The following is an 18,604-nucleotide window of genomic DNA, read 5'->3' on the forward strand; positions in this document are numbered from 1 at the left end:
GCCGAGAAACATGAGCTGTGAAGAAGCTTCACTCTCCACTCTGGAGAGTCAGGCATCGGCACCAAGGACAGAACGCACAGGAGGCCGTACCGAGACGCGGAGGGAGGGCGAGGGGAAAGAGACATCACAGAGACGTGGAGGGAGAGAGAGGAGTGGGACATAACAGAGACATGGAGGGAGAGAGAGTAAGGGGAGAGATATTATAGAGACATGGAGGGAAAGAGGGTTAGGGGAGAGAGACATTACAGAGACATGGAGGGAGAGAGGGGTGAGATGTAGAGACATTATAGAGACCTGGTGGGGAATAGAGTTAGGGAAGAGAGACGGAGAGAGAGGGGAGAGACATAGAGACATTGTAGAGACCTGGAGGGGAATAGAGTTAGGGAAGAGAGACATTACCGAGACATGGAGGGAGAGAGAGGGGAGAGACATAGAGACATTATAGAGACCTGGAGGGGAATAGCGTTAGTGAAGAGAGACATTACAGAGACATGGAGGGAGAGAGAGGGGAGAGACATAGAGACATTATAGAGACCTGGAGGGGAAGAGAGTTAGGGGAGAGAGACATTATATAGAAGTGGAGGAACAGAGAGGGGAGAGACATTACAGAGACATGGAGAGGGAGAGCGAGGGGAGAGAGACATTACAGATACATGACGGTAGAGACATTAGAGAGACTGGAGGGAGGGAAGAGACATTACTCAGGCATGGGGAAGGAGAGAGAGGAGAGGGAGGCATTACAGTGATATGGAGAGAAAGAGAGAGCAAGGAGAGGGACTGGGGGGATAGTAAGGGAGTATAATAAAACAGAACGAGACAAATAATAACAGAAAATAATAAGAGAAAAAGAACCAGAGATAAACCTGAGAAAGTGAGAGACAAAGAGAGATAGAGCGGGCAGGGAGTCGAAAGATAGAGAGGTGATGGTTTGTGGATGCTGGAGGGATTCAGGGGGGACTGGCATGCTGGTGTTAATCAGAGGATCGGACACTTTCCGTCTTCCCTGGCCCCCTGTAGAGCCGAGAGAAGGCCTGGCTGGAGGTATGGAGGAGGATCCTGGGGAGCAGTGTGTGTGTGTGTGTGTGTGTGTGTGTGTGTGTGTGTGTGTGTGTGTGTGTGTGTGTACGTGTATGTGCGTATGTGTATACGTGTGTGAGTGTGTGCGTGCTTGAGTGTGCGTGCGGGCATGTGTGTGTGTGTGTGTGTGTGTGTGTGTGTTTTGGAGAGGAGCAGCGGGGACGGAGCATTTGCATATCCGGAGCTGAGCTCAAAAGTAAAGAAGTGAAGCCAGACTGGACCCCAACCAGTCCGCTGGTTCTCTTATGAAGAATATAAAGATAAAAAACATGAATAAATAATGAGTGGAAATACTGCGGTAATAATGAGATTCCGGTGAGGGGGTTTCATCGCTGTTTCTTCCAAACTGGCTGCTGAACAGACCACCGTACAAAGAGAACAAAGACGTCGGCTTTCTACTTCTTAGTCCTTTTCCGGGACTTTTATGCAAAGCGACTGGCGGCGAATCGGGAAACAGTTAATTAATGAGCAGGTAGGGGTAATGGCATCTCGCTCAGCGATGCCTTCAGGTAAGACAACTAAGACAACTTCTAACCCCGTACTTTTCCGCTGTGAGTCAAACCCCACACCCGCCACACTATCCCCTCTCCTTCCCGGGCCTCCTGCGTCGGAGGTCTTCTGAACCAACCGCTCCGGCCTTGCTTCTCCCCCCGCCACGGCCGAATCCCACCAATCCCCCTTTGCAGACGCACCATTTACCTCCCCGACGACCCCCTCCTTAGCCCTTTCTCCGTCCGCACGGGTTCCTTCGAGAACGTGGCCCGCAACCCCCCCCACCTCCCCCTCCTCCCCAATGCGACGCCCAGCAGCAGGCCAGCCCATAAATCAGTGAATCAAATAGGGTGTCATTGAGATTCATTAGGCCTTCCAGGAGAGGAGGAGTGTGATGTAGTGGGGCCTGGCAGAGCGCAAGCTGCTGGGGACGGCGGGCGGCTTTAATCAACGCCTTCGCCATGCCTCTCCACCGCCACCTATAGCATCCACCTACCAGCCAGGGAGAGGGGGAGGGAGGGAGGGAGGGAGGGAGGGGGAGGGGGAGAGAGAGTGAGAGAGAGAGAGAGAGAGAGAGAGAGAGAGAGAGAGAGAGAGAGAGAGAGAGAGATAATGAGAACGAGAGAGAGAGAGAGAGAGAGAGGGAGAGCTTCTGATAAACCAAGGTATTGAGACAATGGCAGCACTGACACTAAGATTTCCATTTCCATGGTCTCTCGTGTGGTTTACCGTGAGTAGGTGGTGCTGGATGTGGGAGTGGGGATGGTGGTGGTGGTGCAGGAGGATTGATGGTGGCGGTGGGCATTTGTGGAAGTGGGTAATGGAGATGGTAGTGTACGTGGTGGAGGTGGTGATGGCAGTGTTGGTAGTGGAGGTGGAGGTGGTGGTGGGTATTTTCGGTAGTGGGTGGTGATAGAGATGGCAGTGTACATAGTGGAGGCGGTGGTGGTGGTCGTGGTGATGGTAGTGGAGGAAGAGGTGGCGGCGGTGATAGTTGTATTGGAGGAGGTGGTGGTGGTGGTAGTGGAGGAGGTGGTGGTGGGCCTGATCGTAGTATTGGTAGTGGAGGTGGAGCCTTGTGTCAGTGCTGGTTGTGTCAGTGGTTAAAGTCGATGGGAGGCAGAAGAGAGGGTGGACTGACCCTGCATGTACGGTTGTCTGGCAGCAGGCTGATTGGGCAACTGGATGCGTGCTGCAGAGCTCCCTGGTTCTGAGCACTGAGCCAGACACCCAGAGAACCAGCCCACGATACTCAGCCAAGAGTCCTCTCCATTTTAACTAGATGAATAACAAAACCCTCACACAACATAAGATGATTCCTCTCTCTCTCTCTCTCTCTCTGTCTCTCTCTCTCTCTCGCTCCGCACACGCTGTTAGAGCAAAAAAAGTCTTTACAGTTCCAGTACATCTCTCTCTCTCTCTCTCTCTCTCTCTCTCTCTCTCTACCCCTCCATCCCTCTCTCCCTCCATCCCTCCCTCCCTCTCTCTCTCTCTCCCGCTCCGCACACGCTGTTAGAGCAAAAAAAGTCATTACAGTTCCCCAGAAACAGGGCAGGAGGCTCTGCCTGCAGTAGACGGATGCTGTTTCTCATATATTTCTGCAGCACTGTCTGAAGGTCAGCTCTATTCCTCCATGGCTCAATACAATAGTGGCAGTCAGTGAAATTCAATTTCTACTGAAGGGCACCTAAGCAGCGACCCATTTAAGGACGGTCCCCGCAGCCTCCCTCTGTGCCACTCAGAGCTGATCACACCGCCGCCGCATCCGGGACCCGCCCTGCCCAGCTCCCATCCCGACCCACCCTGTCCCCCCGCACAGGGAACCGCTGCACCCACGGTGACTAGCATCGCTCTCTGGCATCCATGGCAACACATTTGGTCACAATGGCAAATGTCCTGGTCACCTTGCTAACTCGGCATTGGCTAAAGTGGCGGCACGCTGGTTACCATGGTAACAGCCTATTTGCTAGGATAGCTCCCCCCCCCCCCCCAACCCGGCTACCCCTGCCAACACCCTGGTAACAATGGTAGCACCCTGGCTAACCATAGTGACAGCCGGTGACTATGGCAACAACCAGGCGACCACGGGGGAAACCTGGCTGCGGCTCCCTCCTGTGGTCCATTGTGATGCTTTAGCAGAGTCTCCCAGGTGACCATGAGGCCCAGGGCATCACTGCTCCGTTTCCTCCAACCCCCAAGCCACCAAGAGATCCTCAGGCTTCATGCATTCATCCAGAGTTCCCCTTTTTTTCACAATCCCATGTGTTAAAACATTGAAGCGCTGGTGTTAGCACTGCAGAGGAGAGAGGGGAGGGTGGGGGGGGGGGGCGTCGGTGGTGAGAAGTCCATCTCCGGTCGCAGGGTGCTGCAGCTCATCGATCCCCCTGTCACAGATGGACCACGCCCGCCCCCCCCCCCCACCCACCGTAGCCCCGGAGCTTTTAATTACAGAGCAGGGGACGTTCCCTCCACAGCTGTCCTCCCAGTGAGACACACCACACCTGTCGCCCCCCACACACACACCTCCACGCCACCACTGCTAATCGGCAGCTCCGGGGAGAACAAAGAGGCGCTGACCCCCGGGTGAATCCACCTCCACGGACCAGGATGTCGTCCGTCTGGACCCCGTGCCATGCGGTCCCCGCTCACAACGGATTATCGGCAGGGGCTCGCGTGGGGGGAGGGGGGGCGGCGAGCAGGAGAGAGATGTCTCTCTCTCTCTCTCGCTCTGATGTATGTAAATCAGATGTAAATTGGATCAAGCCGCGATCACAAATGGCACAAGCAGGAGGCTACAATCGCACAATGAATTGTATGCAAATGTCTTCCCAGACGCCGGACCTCTAATTCTCCCAGAAGACACTGGGCCTGATGAGTGTATTATGATGGCTCAGAGCCCCAGTCACCAGCTCGGCGAGACGCCACTGCTAAAGTTCTGATTTTATGATATTCCCCGTCACCTCGATTAGCCGCCGCTTTCGTAACAGACGCGCTCTCCAAGCCGGCGCTTCCAGTCGGTAGCGGGCTTCGGCTGTGGAACGCGGCGAGTCGCCGTGATTAGATTAGCTCGATCGCAATGAAGTCGGTAGCACGTCGGTTGAGAAGAACAGAATAGGTTTTAGTCGCATCGCACAGGAGCCGTTGGAGTGTGGTGGCACGCAGCGTGGCCGCATGTAGCAGAGCGCCATACAGCCTAGTGGAATGTGGCGAAACGTCATGTGGTGACCGCAGGGCATCGCGCCGTGTAGCTTAGCATAGCTCAGGACCATGCACCAATGGCTCGGCTATGTTTGGGTCCTTTTGTCTTGGTTTCAATTAACGGCAATATTGAAAGAAAATGCTAAATGGCATTCAGTTACCTGGGCTTGAGGGCTATAATGGGGGCCTGGGAAGGCCTTTCTCACTGTGTTTAAGGCAGTATACAAATGAAGTTCACTTGAATTGACTTGTGACCACGGAAGAAGAAGAAGAAGAAGAAGAAGAAGAAGAAGAAGAAGAAGAAGAAGAAGAAGAAGTGGGCGTTTGAGGTGCTGTGGAGCCGCTCACCGATGGCGGTGGTGAGGAAGGAGACGGTCTCGGTGTCCTTGCCGTCGTTGTACACGGCCAGGTGCCAGATGCCAGAGTCCATGTACTGAATGAAGCCAGTGTCGTGGGTGGAGAGGGGGAGCAGGGCCGCTGCAGCCCTGCAGGGCCCTCCAGGGCATGGCTGTCCTGGCCCAGCAGCCTCCTGCCATCCAGGAGCTCCACAAAGTCAAACTGGATGGGAGAGAGAGAGAGAGAGAGAGAGAGAGAGAGAGAGAGAGAGAGAGAGAGCGAGCGGGATGGAGAGAGGGCACGAGAGAGATTTTTTTATGTCTGGTAAAGTGCTTTGTAAACAATGCTTTAAAAGGTGCAGCATAAAAAAGTTTTTTGGTGTATGAAAACTGTCATAAAACAACTGCCAAAGCATTACAATGGAGACAAAATAACAGCAACGAAAGTATGATTACGATTCGGCAATTCACATAATGTGAGGATAAAATATAAATATAAGTGTGTCACTTAAAACGTCTTGTTTTATGACAGGCAGAGGATATAAATCCCACAGCGACTACATCCACATTTTCACCAAACAGTTAAGATCCCTGGCTCACTCAGAGGAGGTTACGGAGACTGGCAAATCTTTCAGGCCATTTGGCAAAGGAAACCTTAAAACTACTCTACTTTTTACAGCTTGAAGGTTGAAAGAGACCAGGGGCGAGAGAAGTAGAGAGAGCGAGAGAGAGGAAGAGATAGAGGTGAGGAAGACAGAGTGTGTGAGAGAGGTGCAGAGAAGAGGGAGAAAGACAGAAGAGAGAGGCAGAGAGAGCAGAGAGTGGAGGAGTGACAGAACGACGATGGATGAGGCAAGAGAGCAAGAACAGAGACGGAGAGATGGACAGAGAGAGAGATGGATGAGGATGGGGCCAGGGAGAGGGATAAAAGAGAAATGAGAGTAGAGGAGGAAGAGGATGAACGGGGGAGGGGGAGGCGGAGGAAGGAAAGATGGGCAGATGGATGCAGAGCAGACGAGCCATTAAGAGAGGCACACCAGGAGAGACCGCTGCCAACGCCTCTTACAGTGGCGGAGCAGCGCTTGGTGGCCATTAATAACTCATCATACAGCACCACCCGCGGCCTTCGCTCCATCTCCCTACACCACCACCACCACCACCACCCTTCCGGATAATGCCACCGCCTTCGCTGAGAAAACCTCCCTGTTCCAGCCGTTAAAAATTCAAAACCAAAATAAAAAACTTCCGGTATAAATTACGGGGGGGGGGGGGGGGGGGGGGAAACAAATTAAAAGTTATGCAGCCCAAACAGCAGCTGCTTTGACTGCCTTTGCCTCGTATAAACACTGAGTCAATGAATAACAATGAGTCAGCCCTTTTTATCTGCATCAAAACGGAAATCTGGGCGCCAACGCCATTTTGGATCCCATCAGCCGAGAGCCACATAGACACACAGCGTCCTATGACGATTTCCCTGGCTGGATTATTTTGGTCTGCTGTAAAAAATATGAGGATATGGAGGGGCGTGGGGACCGGGACCTAATCTTTTGATTGAAAAATAAATCACATTGGACATTTATATCAAATTCCCAGAGGACCTCCACACTCTACCGATGGAAGCGTTTTGTCAACAGACCCCCTGCAGAGCAGCGTCGACTCCACGAATCCACGCCCGGGTCGGAAAGTGATTAATAGTGTTACATGTTGGTATTGTGTGCCGCACATGGACGGTGAATATGTGGAAGAAGTATTGTGTGGCCTTTCACTCTGCTGTGTTGAATGCTGTGTCTTGTGAGTCATTGGCGGCGTCGAAGCGCTCGAGAAAATGTACTTTAGAAAACAATGCAAGTGATTGGCGAGTCGTGGGGAGAGCTCTAAAAGTGGTGCTGAATTCACAAAAAAGTAGGGGGGGTAAAAAGTAGAAATTTTCTTTCAAAACTAAATTGCGATTTCAACTTATTTATACAGGACGAGAATGGAAAGATAACCGAGTTATGCATTATGCAGAGCAGCTGCTTCTATATATAGATATACATATATAGATGTATGGGTGTGTGATTACGCCCATGGAGCATCAATCTTTACCCCTCAATTCTTGACAATGGTGCAAAAAAGTAAATTATGTAATGCATTCAATTATGTAACTCTCTCTCTCTCTCTCTCTCTCGCACACACATACACACAAACACACAGAAGCACAGTGTGTGTGTGTGTATGTGTGTGTGTGTGTGTGTGTGTGTGTGTGTGTGTGTGCTTGCGTGCGTGTGTGTGTTTTCAGTCTCCCCCCACCTGTGTGTGAGTGGGAGGGAGTCCTCTCCTCCCATAGATCCCCACTAAGGCGTCTTTGCTGAGCGACACGTTGAACTTCAGGTACATGGGGTGGTCCACGAACACCTGGGCCCTCCAGAAGAAGCCGGGGGGGATCTGCTGGGCCACCTTGCGGCCCACGTCGATCTCCCCCATGTCAATGATGCTGTCATCCATGTAGGAGTTGTCCAGCTTACCTGCATTAAACCCGGCATAAGTATACTTACATTTGGCATGCATCGCTTACATAACGGTTCGACACTGTTACATATAACATACATATGCTGACATATGCCATGCACACATTACATTATATGTAAGATAACACAATTACATCTAGCATGTATGCTAACATAAGCCAGCAACACCATTATGTTAAGCATGCATTCACTTTCATGAGCCATCAACAACATGACGTTAAAAATACATAAATCCACAAACCATGATTTATAAATCACAAAAGTTACAATACAAAAAGAAACAGTGGTACTATTAGGACTTTTCTTCATGCGTTTGTCCCAGAGGCTAGAGGTACACCTCCGGCAGCTAGATTACAATCCTGAACACACCTAGCATCGGACTCGGAGGAAATAGGTCTACATCTGCCCGCCTCAGTCCATGGCCAATTTCCACCATGATGTAGAGTAGGGCGGACATGGGTACGCCAGGACCTTTCAGAACCCTCCGCACCCCAAGGACTACGGAGTGGGATGTGTGTGTGTGTGTGTGTGTGTGTGTGTGTGTGTGTGTGGGTGCATTGTGGGGACAGGGGGAAGACATGGCAGATGGCCGCCTCCTCAAAAGTGACATCAGCGGTGAGCGGGTTTACCAGACCCGACAAGTGAACAGTCCCCATCTCCCAGATCAGACCCAGATAATGCCAAGACACGCGCCCATGATACATGACTCATACAGTACGTGACACACACACACACACACACACACACACACACACACACACATGGCTTTCTTTGTGTGTGTGTGTGTGTGTGTGTGTGTATGTTTGTGGGTATAATTTGTTGTCTTGTCTGAATATATGTTTTTGCATGTGTGTGTGTGCTCTTGCGAGTGTTTTTATGTGTCTGTTTGTGTGTATATTTGTGTGGGAGTGTGTGTGTTTTTTTTGTTCCTTTGAGTGTGTGTGTGTGTGTGTGGCTGTGTGTGTATGCAGTACATTAGCGTTGGGTAAATCAGTTTGTCTAAGTAAATCATCAGATGAGATCAGTGAAAATTGGCCCTGTCGTTGAATTCATGCTTTAATGCTTTATTTTCTATTTTTAGCATTCATTTTGTTCTTTATGCATCTGACATTTGTCTGAATCTACGGTAGTGTTAGCATCGCTTGAACGCCAAACACAGCAGCGGCATGCTAGCACCCACACAACACACGCACTCATACCACGCCCATGTACGCGCACACATTCCACTCTCGATCGCGGGTGCATCTGTACCGTGACGAGCGTTTCCACAGCGCATAGTGCGCGACGGAACTGGGGGGGGGGGGGGTTGGATGGGAGGGAGGACGGCCGCTCGCTCGCGCACACCTCGGAGACGTCTGAATCACCTTGCTCAAGCGCTGGATTGATCATCAATGTGTCTGGTGACAGCGGCGCAGACGGAGACTTATTTAGAAAGCCATGCCTATTGATTTCCCTTCAGCGGCGGCTGTCACGCCAGGACTAAGCACTGTAGCGCCTGCCGCCGCCGCCGCCGCCGCCGCCCTTTGCCGGCGTTAGCTGAACAAACAGCGCCTCTCCCCCAGCCGCTCGCCCTAAACGAACGCGACAAGCACCGGAGTCATTTATATGTTAATGGCATGATCTTGCACCTATTGTCCTCGGCCCCTCCGACTGAACCGACGTGGTACGACCCAGGAGCCTATTTGCTCTTGCGGATCGCGCTGAGCGGTAGCAGAAGTTAGCCGGGGGAAGAAGAAGACGAAGAAGAAGAAGAAGACGACGACGAAGAAAGTAGTTCTTGGTTCTCGCACACGCTTTTCCTTTCTTCGGCTGCCAGGAACGTCGGACCGGAGCTGGAGATGAAAGGGTCACCCGGGCTCTGGAGGGGGGACGGGGGGACAGGCTAATCCCCTCTCGGCTCCCTAGATACGCGGTCCCCGGAAGCTGACCCATTTTCTTTTCTCCAGGAACAAACAGAACTCTTCCACCCCCCCCCCCCCCCCCCACTTATAGCTGTTGGATTACAACACACACATCTATGGACACACATGCACCCCCACCACCCCCCCACCCCCCCCCCCCACCCACCCTCTTCCCCTCCTTCAAGACCTCCCCTCCCCCTGCCGGCGCCATGTGAAACTGGACCACAGTCGTCACAGAGAGAACACACTCATGCTCGGAAATGTCATTGGCAAACTTATCGAGTGGTTCGGGAACTTTTTAAGCTTCTTTCTGTCATTCCACCCCGATTATCCCCCCGGTTGTCACAGAATAATTAACACAGGCATAAAAATGCACAATGAATCAAGGCGGAAACATTGAGTGACCCCCCCCCCCATTGAGGAGGATCAACGTCTTAAAATAACAACCACCATTATTTGCATACACGCACCGTCATCCTTGCCGCGGCGGCCGGCTATGTCCAGCCCGGTGTTGCCCAGCGGCGGCAGGCTCAGGTCGGTGGGGAAGGATAGCCGGCTGCTGTTGTCCTCCGACAGCTGGTACATCTGGCGACTGGGCTGCAGGTCCCAGTTCAGCCCGAAGAGATGCATGGCTGCCGGGAGGAGGCCAAAGCATCAGTCAGTCAGTCAATGCATTTCCTCACCCCCTAAACCTTCCTTTACTGCTCCTCGTGTCTCAACACGACAGGCCCTGGGCTTCAGATTAAACATTTACCACCGCCGGCGAGATCCCCCCTGCCCCCCCCCTTCCCCCTACCTCCCCAGAGGGTTGAGTATCCACGCGGCACACATTGTCATTTACGCTATTGTTTGTGGTGTTCGTACACAGGGGACATCTGGTGGAGGTCCGCTCCAGGAGTATGCACCCCGTAGCAGCAAGAGGAACGACACTACAAGGGGCATAATGGTTTACGTTGACTCACTTTGTTCCAGAAGTGCTGAGCAAGTATGTTCCCCAGATAAATGCAGTCCTGACCTCGCAGGACAACAGCTGTCCGAGCCCAGCGGTACGCTGCCTGAAACAACGCCCCCCACCCAACCCCCTCACCAGCACCTTGTCTGCCCTGCCCCCCCCTCCCCCTCCCCCCCGCCCCGCCACTGTTCACTAATTTCTTTGCAAAACACCAGGTCAGCAAATGAGCTACTGAGGCTGTTTGAATGTGAAAACGGATCAAAAGCAGTAAGATTGTGTGAATGTTGACAGAGGAATGTCCTCTGGAACAAAGGCGGAGGACTGTTGGACAGACTGGGCGGGGGGGGGGATAGTGCAGGGGAGAGGGTCCTGACCATGACAGATGACCAATAACAGAATGGACAGGAGGAGCTTAGCAAGGCAAAAGCCACCTTGGAAGTAAGCAGTCAGCAGAAAAAGGCCAGGAGATGCGATCCAGCCATTTTACTGATTTGTTGGTCACTTAACGCTGACCCAAGAACTTGATTATTCCATTTTACCAGGCATTACCAGTGAAGAGCGCAGAGCGAAGTTTTCTCGAAAACGGCTTTGCCCACTCATTCACTTATAAAACAAAATCTGCGTCCTTTCTTGTTTTCAATAAGCAGATAAACCACTCCAAGTGACCGACTTCCCGTCTCTCGAGTGATTCTTTGACATTAAAATGGACAACAAATGAAATGTCTTCTCCTCTCCAGACTCCCTGAGTCCGACAATGTGGAGCAAACTCATTTGTCTGTCCGACTTGGGGAGCTACCTCCCTTATCGTGACACCAGTGGAATAACACAATTCATCAGGACAAATGCATTTTCTCGTGCAGAAAAAAAGGGAATAAATGCAAATGTTGTATGTATAGCGCAATGCGACTCCAAAGGGCTTTCACGTCTGTGAGAGCAAAGATAACTGAAATGTTCCAATATACTCCAAAGCTTGTAAATCCGAAGTACATATATATAAATATATATATTTATATATATATATATATACATATATATAAACCAAATAAAGTGGAATCTTAAATTGCTTCGGAGAGTGATGCACACACTTCATTAATTCTGCGGGCTGAGGGAAAAGTATCATCTGTGATATCCCTCCAGAATAAAAGCTGCCATGGCCGGGCAGACTTCACCATTAACTGGAGAGCGGCTGAAGCCTCCGTGACATCAACGTGACCGGCAGTATATCAGGCTGCTGCTGGCTGGAGAGCTGATCAACACCCTCTCTCTCCAAGAGACCTCTATCTGTTACCACTGATCACGTAAGGGAGAACCCTTGACACTGATGAGCCCTAGACTGTGTTTGTGTGTACGTTTATCTATGCATTTATTTTATATGATATACATATGTATCAGTATGTTAGGTGTAGAATTGAGCGTTGGCGTAGATATACATGGACTAATTTTGAATTATATATGTTCGTATTAGAAGTACAATACAGTGTGCTTCCATTATGTTACCGCATGCTTTGTCCTGCCCTTCTTGTGACTGTGGGACGGAGAGCCAGTGAAGGAAAGAGACATGATTGGTCCCTTTGCAGTATACAGATGAGCTGGGCCACTGTGAATAGAAGCTCTGGGAAGACAGGGAGAGTGTGTTTCACAGTGAAGTGTCACTTCAAATGCCCAAGAAATCATGTGTGCTTCGGACGCCGTCTGCCCCCCACTCCTGCTCAAGAGGGGGGTTGCATCCTCTATCGCGAACCCAGTAACAACCCCCCCCCCCCCCCCCCCCCCCCACCACAGATCTACTTCAGTGTCTACTTTGTATCCGTGCCATTATGCGGGAACATCGACCGGTTTTTTGTATCTGCAGCTGTGGCTCACCTAGAACCCTTGTCTCCCTCAAACTCCCAAACTGTGCTTTCGCCCGCTGGCCTCGGGAGCTCTGAGATATGAAGCTTTTTAAATTGGCTTCAGGAAACTAGGAAGGAGAGTAACAAAGGCGGAGACACAGTGTTGATATAACAAGGTGGTTTTAATGAGGGACTGGGCGCCGGCCGAGACGCCGGCAGCAGTGTTGCGTCGGCTGAAAGGCGTCCGGCGTTTCCCCGCGTTTGTCCGCGATTGCGCCTGACATGTCAAGAGTCCCTCCCGTGCGCGGCGCTGGCCATTTTGTCCCGGGCGCGTGTCGCGACCCTCCTCCCGCTTATCTTGTGGAAGGGAAGAGGGTCACACCATGTGTCAATTAAGGAACAGAAACGCGGCGGCGCCGGTCTCGAGAGTGGGGGCCGCGTGCCCCCGGTGTCTTCCGTCGCCACAGTCGCACAGCCGCCAATCCTTAAGCCCGGCAGAGATGCCACTATAATGAGCGCATCTCATTTACATTTACAGGTGCTAACCGGGATACACGGTAAAAGAGAAAATGTTACGGGGCTGTTTACAGAATGCGTCCGGGAGCTCGGGGGAAAACTGGTAATTGGTGTCAGAAATTAGATCTGGAGTGTTGATTTATTCTCAATGAGAATGATGCTCGTATCAGTCGCCATATGGCTGATTCAATATTTTGGAAAGCTTCTGGTAAATAAATGCTGAGTGTGGGAACCTTTGATTGCTTATTTTCCACATTACGGTTAACACATTCCCATCACGTTTTGGCAATGCATCATCAAAAATTGATTCACACTATAATAGCATAAAACAAAGTACAGTACTCCAAAAAGTGAAGTGTGATAAACATAAACTGTATTTTAGAAAATATTAATTTTCAGAACACCTGTAGCATCTACGGCATGCAGAAACACAGTCTGCACAGGTATCTGGAAAAGACAGAATACACATAGTATTGTCTTTTTGTAAATAAATGCCCAGCTTCTGTTTGTGACTTCACACCTAGGTTTTATTTATTTTCACAGTATCAGCAATTGAGATAACCTTGGCTTGATTTTTTTTTTCGCTGAAGCCAAGGTTTATATGCCCTAAAAAAGAAAGAAAGAGGCAGCATATCGAAAAACGACGGCAGACAGAAAGCCAGATAGCACAGTTTCAGTAACTACACAAGTCCGTTTATCAAAAGCACTGAACCATTTTTCAATCACTTTAAACGACCTGTACGGCTCACGAATCAGTTCTCTTAATAGCAGTGCCTGATGGTCTGTCAGCCAGCGATCCACAGAGGGAAACCTGTATATATGGACCTATCACACCTCAAAGGAGTACGCCTTAAGAACAGAGATAAATCTGTTACAGTACATATTGGACACACCACACCATGAACGTGTCGCCAGAAAACCCTCATATGGAGCAATGCAATTTTGCAATATAGATGCAATGCTATTTCACAGTATAGGGGCAATACTGTTCTTCCGAGAAGAAATGGTATTCTGCAGGAGTAATGCTGTCTACAGTAAAAGGAGGATTTTGTTTTTAAAGTAAAGAAGCAGTGCTTTTACAAAGTAAAGAAGCAACTCTATAGTAAACCAAAGAACAATTGGAATAATGCAGTGAAAGAACTATGTTAGTCTAAACTAAAGTAAAAGGAGTTTTAAAAAGTAAAAGGAGGACTTTTAAAAGAAAAGGGGCAAAACCAATTGGAAGTAAAACTATTATTTTTCGATGAAAAGATACAAGGCTATTTTCATGCAAGGCAATGGCATTACACAATGAAGGAAGAATGCTCGTCTAAATTAAAAAGGGGATTTCATTTGATGTGCTAGACGAACCAATGCCGTAATGCACTGAAAGAAAAACAGCGCAATTGTAAAGGAAATGAGCAGCGGTGTCCTACAGAGAAACAATGCTATTCTAAAGTTCCCGCAGACGGGAACACTTCGGCCAACCACTCTGCTGCACAGCAACCTTTTCTAGGTTGAGTGCTCTCACTGCGGAGACCCTGACTGCGGTTCGACCTTTCCGCCCGGCGCCTGATACCTGGTGAGACTGTAAGAGAGCGCGGAGGGACGCTGATGACCTTAGAATGGCGCACGGCGTAGTACAAAGCGCTAATGAGGGAACGACCACAGAGAAAATAACTCGTCACTGCCCCAGCTTTTAAGCACTTTTAAAATATGGTGACTTACAAGGGGGCTGGGGCTGTCTAAAAACCAAACAGCAAGTCAAAACATCTGTCACTCGAATTAATTGGGTTCATTAGAAATCTCCCCCAGAGTTTCCAATTAGAGCATGCCCCCCCCCCCCGCAACCCCCTCCCCATAATTAATTGCACTTCAAATTAAATATATTTTCTCATCAGCCTTTAATTAAACATGGCCCTTATTCTTGATTGGAAACGCAGATCTTAGGGTGAGTGCCGGGTCTCCAGCACGCTTTGCGAGAGGTGTGGCGGGAGATGGTCTGATTTTGGGTGGGGCGTAATTACATCCAAATGATTAAGCGCCGTCTCGCTGATGGAGTTCTCTGGAACCCCGCCAGGGCCAGAAACCCAAAGTCCTCCGCACAATCTGGAGCCAAACCCACAGCCGCCGCCGATGCCAAAACAAGGGCTCACCACCGCCTCCTACGCCTGGCTGATCCGCGAGCGAGCAAGCACGCACGGACCAGCGCTATCAGGCAGTGTCGTGATGAGCCTTTGATGACATGCCTTCGGATGGGATTTTAACTAACAGCTGCTCTACATCGGAGAGGAAGAAAGCCATTTAAACAATCCACGGTGAAAACGAGGAACGCGTCAATGCTGAACCACCCGGCCTTTTTAAGTAGCTGCGACATGCTAGCAGGAGCCGTGACTGCTAGGATGCTATAGCGCTCGATCTCAATGCAATTCAGCACAGCTGCTGCTCCGGATCTGAGCAGAAACCATTTAAACAATCCTGGGCGGGGAGAATAGAGATATAAATGAATGATCCGATTTTAGTCGGTGGAGCCCCGGGGGTGGAATGGTAAGGATAGCTTTCACGATCGTTACGCCGTAATTCATATTTATAACAAACGTCTTGGAGTCCATTTATCTCCCTGATGGAGGTGATGTAGCAACGATGGGACACTTCCCTGCTCGCTTCATACAAATGATCCCCACACCTCTGCCTATTTTCCCTCTCTCCCAAAGACAACTATTTGATTCCCTCGGTCAGTAATAACTACATCCAGCCATTGTATGAAATATAATTCCATCGCTATACACGACGGTTGTAGAAATATAGAAAATTAGATATTCCACAAAAGTGCAAGAAGTTCAACGTTCCAGGATACAATTATTTCCAAAGTCATTTGATTTCTGTTAGAGCGTTTTCCCTCCCGAGCAAGGGTTTCACTCTCAGAGACAGGAATAGTCTTTCTCCGTGAGAGCAACTTTGAGGTGTGTTTTTCCTCTCTCAGCGCATACCGGTTTGACATTGATTCTTCAATGTCATTCCTCCTCCACGCTTCCCCCAGAAGCACATGACCTTCGACCTTCTCCTTGTCACTCACACACTGCCGTTCCCCATGCCTGACCCAGTTAACGCTGCTCATAATTAAACATTCTCCCCGATGAGTTCTGATCTCGCTGTTAGCCTCATTACCAACGCTGGTGTCAGATCTACACTAAAAAGATCTTATTTACACGGTGGTTTGCGATTTGTTGTATAGCAATGAGGATGATACAAATCTTTAATAAATCTAGATATAAATTCCCCATTGGATGCCAATGGCTGGCACTGGTTTTTGACAAATCCTATTGTCCCTTGTAATGCCCTGAAACAAATGGCTTCTTCCTCTGGGTCAATTGGGTTAATGGTCTCTCGGGAAAACACGCATTTGCAAATCTGTGTGGGTCATCCCTGTGGTTCTCGGTGAGTGGAGACCAGCTGGATGGGCCAACTGGAGAGCTGGCTGGTCGGGGGTACGGGGGCTATGGTTTGGTAGTTGGGGTTCTCCCCGTCTCAAATCAAACGTTGTGATGTGATTTCTCTCAAGGTGTGACAGCTGGTGACTCGCGTCTCTCTTTCTTCTGCTCCTGTCTGCCCTAATCATGAGAGGGCCATCCCACCCCCACACCACCCCCCAGTCTCCTCCGAGTCCCTCCGTCCAATCTAGGAGCCGTAATGTTATTCGTGATGAGCTCCGCGGGTAGAGGACTCAATCTATATAACCATATTCACGCATTGCCGCCATGCGGACAGATCCACACCATTAAAATGGATATTAACAGGAACACAATGGGGCCAGGGATTTTCATCCCCAGACCCAAAGCCCTGGTGTAGGCAGGGGAGGAGGTGAAGGAGGGTTCAGGGTGGTGGGGGATTAGGTGGTGGGTGTTGGAAGTGTGGAGGTGGTGGGTGTTGGAGAAAGGGTTGTAGGCTTTCCATGGTTGTGGGGGTGGTCGTTGTGGGACTTTGGGGAAGGGGCTTGTAGGGAGGAGGAGGTTCAGGGCTTTGGCAGTGGGTATTGACACTGGCCAGAGGAGCTGACCATCTGCCCAGAGGTTTTAAGGGGTGGGTGGGGCCAAGGTGACTCACCGATGAAGTAGGCCAGGAGGACGAGCAGCGTGAAGGAGATGAGGATGGCGCTGAGCGCGGCACACTTCCAGTTGCAGTGCTTGTAGGGCTTCTTGAGGCTGAAGGCCGGCCGGGAGAAGGTGTTGCGGGGCAGGGGTCGCGGCGGCGGCGAGTACACCGTGCTGGAGGTCAGGGGGTAGCCGGGGGACGTGGTGCAGTACATGGGTGACGTGCCGCCGGGCTTGAACAGGAAGTGCCTGGAAAATGAACACGAACTCGGGTGAAGAGAAAACAAATTACGTATTTTCATTTTTTCCTCATATTGAACAGAAAATGTCTGGGTATTTTTGTTTTCATTGTTTCATTGTCCCATCGACAGCCTCTCCGTCCGTCTGTGTGTCTGTCTCGCCATCCGTCTTCCTGCAGTCTGTCCATCGACCTGTCTGCCTGGATGTCTGTCTGCAAGTCTGTCTGTCTGTATGGTTTTTGCGTCAGTCCACCAAAAGCATAAATCCCTGTGTCCCACGGTTATTACAGCTAACTGCTAATTCTGCCTGCCAGCACCTTTCCCCGTCGTTGGTTTGGCCACGCCTCCACGAGGAGTGAGGGAATATTATGGAACACTGGGTCTCGTTCTGATCGAAAGCTGTGAATCAATACCAAATCTAATTTACAGGGCTGGTGACCGCGACAGGACCTTGTTAATTCCTGCCACCACGGTGAATATTAATTCATAGCCACTATGGATCATATTTATATATTTATATGTCGATCCACAGCTGGGGCCAGGCGGTCGGCAGTGGTGTGACGGTGGCGGTGGGTGGGTGCTTTCGTCCTTGAAGAACATCAGTAGGACAGACGGATGTGTTTGTCCGGGCGTCTTACGGACTGCCTATCTCTGAGTCAACGGCCGATGCGCTGCCGTCAACAAAACTCTGCTGGTGACAGGCGCTGCGGAGCGCTTTGTACCGACTGAGGGACATGAATCAGATTTAATGTCACACGCCTAATGTAAGACACGGACAGTCTCTAAATCCATCCCTCGGTGATAACGATCAACACAAACCCCTCGCCGAAACCGTCTCCTCGCTAACAGGAAAATACATGGCGACTGTGATTTAGAAATAGAAGAAGAAGAAAAAATACATTTTTAAAGGTAAATAATGTTCCAACCCCCACCCACACCAATATCAAAAGTGAGATGCTCCATGTGTGTATGAGTGTATATAAATTAGACCAGAGCATTCCGGCAAAACGTCTTTTGGGTGGAGCAACACGAGGTTTGGACACGAGACATTTGATGGCAAGCCAACGAAATAAAAGCATGAGGAAGCGGCAGGTGTGAAGCGTCGTGCAGCGAGGGCTGAAGGAGCAGGAGGGGGAGGAGGAGGAGGAGGAGGAGGAGGAGGGGGAGGAGGAGGAGTCATGCAACGTACCCGTGGTTGTACGCGGCTTCGCGTTGTGCCGACGCCAGCACGTCCATCTCAATCAGGTTGTCCTGCAAAGTCTCTAGGAATGCCTGCTTTGCTATGTTTCTACAGACACACACACACACACACACACACACACACACACACACACACAAAACACAACACACCACACACGACACACACACACACACACACACACACACAGACGGGGACAGCGGGGCTGGGGTGAGATGTGCGTGCAAAAGGAAACACAGGGCATGGCCACAACACGTACACGGTGCACGGTCAAACGCGTGACGTCA

The 18,604-nt window shown here is 50.4% G+C and overlaps 1 protein-coding gene across 1 annotated transcript in view; it reads right to left on the reverse strand.

Annotated features, from left to right (window-relative positions):
- Nucleotides 1-18,604, reverse strand: part of tenm4 (teneurin transmembrane protein 4) — a gene marked incomplete at both ends in the record, with an annotated part of 141,580 nt that overhangs the window by 77,185 nt on the left and 45,791 nt on the right. Inside the window, 6 exon segments of the mRNA XM_084466371.1 lie at nt 5,116-5,256; nt 5,259-5,325; nt 7,392-7,606; nt 9,981-10,142; nt 16,894-17,129; nt 18,309-18,407. Coding sequence (XP_084322497.1) covers nt 5,116-5,256; nt 5,259-5,325; nt 7,392-7,606; nt 9,981-10,142; nt 16,894-17,129; nt 18,309-18,407 — 920 coding nt within the window.

This window comes from Micromesistius poutassou, assembly GCF_964030765.1.
Source record: "Micromesistius poutassou genome assembly, chromosome: 4".
NCBI lineage: Eukaryota > Metazoa > Chordata > Actinopteri > Gadiformes > Gadidae > Micromesistius > Micromesistius poutassou.